The sequence below is a fragment of the Lipotes vexillifer genome, unplaced genomic scaffold, assembly GCF_000442215.2.
Source record: "Lipotes vexillifer unplaced genomic scaffold, Lipotes_vexillifer_v1.1 scaffold230, whole genome shotgun sequence".
Classification (NCBI taxonomy): domain Eukaryota; kingdom Metazoa; phylum Chordata; class Mammalia; order Artiodactyla; family Lipotidae; genus Lipotes; species Lipotes vexillifer.
In genome coordinates, this window is record NW_006775143.1 from 4796747 (window position 1) to 4801940 (window position 5194).

The 5194-nt window shown below is 53.3% G+C and overlaps 1 protein-coding gene across 1 annotated transcript in view; it reads left to right on the top strand.

Moving 5' to 3' along the window:
• The first annotated feature begins 4537 nt into the window (after nt 1-4537).
• The window catches only part of KIF12 (kinesin family member 12), a 20773-nt gene continuing 20116 nt past the window's right edge, over nt 4538-5194 (top strand). Inside the window, 4 exon segments of the mRNA XM_007449802.1 lie at nt 4538-4563; nt 4634-4699; nt 4798-4876; nt 5027-5154. Of these exon segments, the coding sequence (XP_007449864.1) occupies nt 4538-4563; nt 4634-4699; nt 4798-4876; nt 5027-5154 (299 nt within the window).

Below are 5194 nucleotides of genomic sequence, written 5' to 3' on the forward strand. Positions count from 1 at the left end.
TTACTCTCTCCATCTTGTCCTAAAATCATTACTCTTGATCACGAACGCAACTGTTGCTCTAGCCCGTGCTGGCCCCCTTCAGTTTTTCCATCTGCAAAATGGGCTAGGGGGCCAGAGAGACATTCATTCAGTGATCCCTTAAGGTCCCTGTTTCGGAGAGTTTTGTGAAATGAGTCCTGTGGCCCACATCGATGTTTTAATTAAAGATTACAGCAAGCTCTGTTTGGAAAATTTCACAACAGGCCTTGGACCCATCTGGCTTTTCCTCCACGGGGGATACAAATGGAGCAATGACAGATGGGTGTCGTGTGATAAAGGGAGACCATCCTCCTCGCTGATCTTCTTTATCATCTTTCTTTCACCTCAATCCAACGCAAGTCTGTCTGGCAGGGTGAGCCCCAGGCTGGGCTCAACCTCTTCCCACAGGGCCTCAGTCTCTGTACCTCACAAATGGGGACGAGCCCTCCTGTGTAATGTGTCAGGGGGAGCAGAGGGCACTGACACTCGGGCTTACCAGGGCCCCCTAGAGACTGTCCTCCACCCTCTGCGAACTCTAAGTTTGTAGCACATGGCTGGGTCCAAGAGGCTAGCTTGGGGAGAGTGTCATTCAGCTTCTGGGCACATCTGAGAGCAGCTTTGTGGCAGGAGTTGATGATCTCTGTGATAAATGGGTCTCTAAATGAGTCCTTACATCATGAGGCTGAGAGTCTGTGGTTAGGAGAGGAAGGGAGGGAGGAGAGATGGAGGTCAGGGAGGGATGTAGGGATGCATCCAGCAGCCCTCGCGCCAGCCTCCCTTCCTCCTTCCCGGCTCCTTCCCTTCTTCCGACCAACATCTGTTACATTCCTATTGCATGCAGGGCCCTGGCTCAGAGGCCCTAGGGATGAAGCCCACAGAGTCCCTGCTCCCCGACAGAGAGGAAGAGCAACACAGTGTGGTCAGCACTGTAACGGGGGGAAGCCAGGAGGTTGTGAGGACACGGATGTGGTTCCAACCTGACCTCGTGGGTCCGGGGGTGTGAGAGAAGGCATTCTATGGATGGGAAGGCTTGCAGGACAAATCCACCAGGTAGAAGTGAGCGCTCCTGGCAGAGGGAACAGCAGGGGCAAAGGTTTAAAGGAATCAAAGGAAAGCCTAGGAAAGCTTTGGGCTGGAGCACAGGATGCAGGGGTTGGGGGCTGTGGGGAGTGGAGACGGACAGCCAGAGGGGGCAGCTGGAGATAGAGCCCAAATGGCCTTGAGTCTGAATGGCCTTCAGTCCCAGCCAGGGGACCTCAGACTTCATTCTGAGGCCCCAGGGATGAGGGTAGGGTTTTCTCAGGGGGGGGCGGGGGGATGGCTGGGGCTGAAGGGAGGAGTGGACTGAAGGGGCTAGAACCAGGAGCAGGGTGTGTGTGGGAGGGTCCCCTGATTGCTCAATGTGGCTTTTATTCATTCCCTCGAGAAGCACTTCTTGAGGGCCTGCTCATCCCCGTGCACAGCACAAGGCCGGTCAGCCCCTCCACAGTGCACAAGCTCAGGAGAAAATGTATAGAAAGAGCGTTGACAAAGCCTCCTTTGTGATGAACCCTGGGGCCGTGTTGGCATGATGCTCTGCTGCCCTCTAGCGAGACCTGGTGATGCACCCCTGCAGGGTCCAGCCAGCTTCTAAGATGTGCTGAGCTTCTGTACATGCCTTCTCTCTATCCCTCCCTCAACTGCAGGAGTCCCACTGCTCCCTAGGAAAAGGGGCGGGGTCTGGAAGTGGAGGACAAGGTCAAAACAGGGTGAGGAGGGGCGGTGGACACAGAGGGACTCAGTCCCAGCTGTGGGAATTTTCTCAAGTGAATAAACACAGACTACATACAATGGTAACAATGATGATGATGGTGGAGACGGTGGTTGCGGTGACTAATGATTATGGGCACTGCTGGTTATTGGCAGTGCTGATTATGCACACTGCTGGTAGGTATTGGTCATGGGGTGATGGTGGCAGTAATGATGACAAAGATAGAGGTAGAAATAGTGGTAGCGGTGATGGAGGTGGTGGCTAAAATGACTATAAAGCTACACAGAATGTTCTTGTATACGTCTTTAGGTGGAAGTATGCACTCATTTCTATTGGGCACAGACCTAGGAGTGGAATTGCTGGGTCATAGGACAGGTATATGTTTAGCTTTAGTAGATGTTGCCAAACAGTTTTCCAAAAAATGGTTGTATTTACACTTGTAATGTGTAAGTTCCTGGTGCTCCACAACCCCACAAACACTTAGCGTTGTCTGTTTTGTTCACCAGAGTATCTCAAATGCCTGGAAGCCTGGCATATAGAGGAGGCTTAATAAAAATCTGCTGCGTGAGTGCTCAATATGAGGGTAGCAGATGTTCACATTCACCATTAGAGACCAGAACCAGAACTTTGCTCCTGCTTGTAGACATCCAGTGATGGCCACATTTGGATCCAGGTTGGCAGCCTGGTGTAAAAGTCCTGACCAAACAGCTCATCACACCCCAGAGTGTGCACATGTCCCTTGTCTCTGCACTTTTCTCAAAATCCCTTCAGTGTGGCTCCCCTCACTCCAGTTTGAAGAGGAACAGCAATCTGATCAAACCAATGCACACTAAGATGTGAGTGACTCATAGTCCTTAACCCTTTTAAGGGCATTTAAAGGAGCAACTCGTTCACTTACTGGGGTTTACGGCATGAAAAAAAGGCAACCTGCCACAGCAGACAGCAAAGAACTTAGAGTTCCTGGTTTTGGATTTAAACTCTCTCAGTTTGGCCACTTACAGCTATTTTCTCCTTAGACAACTTCCCCTGCCTATCTCTAGTTTCCTGTTATGTTTTATTTTGTTTTCATTTGAAAAACAGGAATGGTAATTCTTGTCCTATCCACCTCAAGGATTCAAAAAATATAATAGATTAAGGAACTTCAGAGTTGAAAAGACTCTTGGAGATCAACTAGGGATTTTTATTTTTGCTTTTAAATAATTCTTTACAATATATGAATCACTTTCAATTATAGTTTCACTGAAATCACAGAACTATATAAAATAAGGGCAGGATCATTAATCTCTTTTCGTAGGAAGGAAACAAGCTAAAGGGGGAAATGACTTGCCCAGGGCTCTGCGGTTTGTTAGTGGCAGAGCTGGAGGCAGTGGCTCTTTGCTCTACCTAATTCTCCCTGCAGATCTAGCTAGAAGGCCCTATAAAACCAAAAGGTCAACTGGGCTCTTGCTTGCATGCCTCCAGTGCATGGGGAACTCACTGCCACCCAAGATAAATCATTTGCTACTTGGGTGGCTCTGATAGTTGGCTGTCATTTGTGGTGGTATAGAGCATGTTTCATCAAGAGGGGGTGATAATTAGAGCTTTCATTCTAATGTTTCTTTGAAGGAAGAGGAATTTACAGAAATATTCAGAGAACATGCAGAGATAGCCAGAATGGCAATAATTATAACAATCGATACCTACTGATGGTGTCACTTCCCTGTTGGTAACCCTTCATTGGCTTCCTGATTCTCCGAGGAATGAGTCCAGATTCTTTGATGTGCCTTTCGTGAGCTGAGTCCAGCCTCAAACCAGCTCTCAATGCCACACACATCTCCCCACCCCATCCTGGCCTTCCTGCAGGATGTTCCCTCTGCCTGGAACACCCTCACCCACCACTCTCACCTCCCTGCTCCTACAGGCCTCTGAATCCCACCCCCTCCTCCAAACCCCTGCACATCTGATTGCACTTACCTGTCTCCGTAGCACGACTATGAGCTTGGAAGGGGCAGGATCTGCATGTGATTCCTCCACCCGGTGCCCTGCATGAAGAATGGCACTGAACGGGTGATTGCCCCGGCCCAGCATATTCACAGACATCTCTGCTGCTCTCATCAGCCAGGCCAGGAGAGAGTTAAACAACCTCCCTGGCCTTGGATCAGCTCTGGCATTGGAGAGGCAGGTGGCCCAAAGTTTAACCAGATGCTTCAGAGCATGTTGTCAGCTCAGCTCAAGGAATTCAATCCAGCCACATCTTCCTGGAACTGAGACCTGGGCCCCTCCCACCCCTCTAGACCCCTTTCCCCTCCCGGGGCTCTGAGCCAGAGGAAGCTGGAACTGCTGGGGAGGGGTAAGGTGGGGAGGAAGATTACAAAACTGGAGGAGTAGGCGGAGAAAGTAGGAAGAGCCTGGTTCATGCTCTGCCCAGACTTGCTGTGTGGCCTTGGCTGAGTCCTTCCCATCCCGGCCTCAGTTTCCCCATCTGTGCACAGAGAGGGCTGGTCTGGGTGGTCCCTCCTGATGGGACTGGCCAAGGGCAAGTGATCCTCAGACTCCAGAGTCCCCTAGCTACAGACTCTCTCCACCACAGAGGTGGCGGTGGGTAAATCTTTAACTAGCTAGCCCTGGGCAGGCCCAGCCTTTCCGGATGGATGGCTGCCTGGGAAAGGGGGGGATGAGGGTGGAGGATGTAAGGTGTGTATAGCCAGTCCCAGTGTGGTGAAGGGGGAGGGTACTGGGGAGGGAAAAGAACGAGACTCGGGCGGAGCTAACCCGTGTGCAAAGCAGAACATGGAGGAACGCGGGTCCCCCGACGGGTAAGTACAGATTTAGGGAGGTTCAAGGAGCCGCTGGCGCAGGGATGGTTAACTCGCGTTGCTGCCACAGGGACCCCGCGCGGAACCTGGAGCAGGGGCCGGAGGGGCCAGAAACGCCCATCCAGGTGGTGCTCAGGTGGGTATAGGTTGGCTAGGAGGGGTCCAAGCGAGGAAGGCACTGATGGAGATTTCAGGATGGACCATCCACCCCCTCCCCGCCTCTTCGGACCACAGGGTGCGTCCCATGAGCGCGGCGGAGCTGCGTCGCGGGGAGCAGAGCGTGCTGCACTGCTCAGGGACCCGGACTCTGCAGGTGAGGACCTCCCCCGCACTCCCCAAAAAACACCTACCGGGAAGACGCCAGGTCCCTCCAGGCCAATTTCCCCAAGGCCCCGCACTCCCCCAGGTGAGCCCCGCCCTCCCCAGAGTGCCCCGCCCCCTTCTCCACGGCCCCCTCTCCCAGGTGAGCCCCCCGGGCGGGGGCCCCGACGTGGCGTTCCGCTTCGGCGCAGTGCTGGACGGGGCGCGCACGCAAGAAGACGTGTTCCGGGCCTGCGGCGTGCGGCGCCTGGGCGACCTGGCGCTGCGCGGGTGAGTGAGGCCTGGTGATGCCCCGCCCCCACACAGCCCC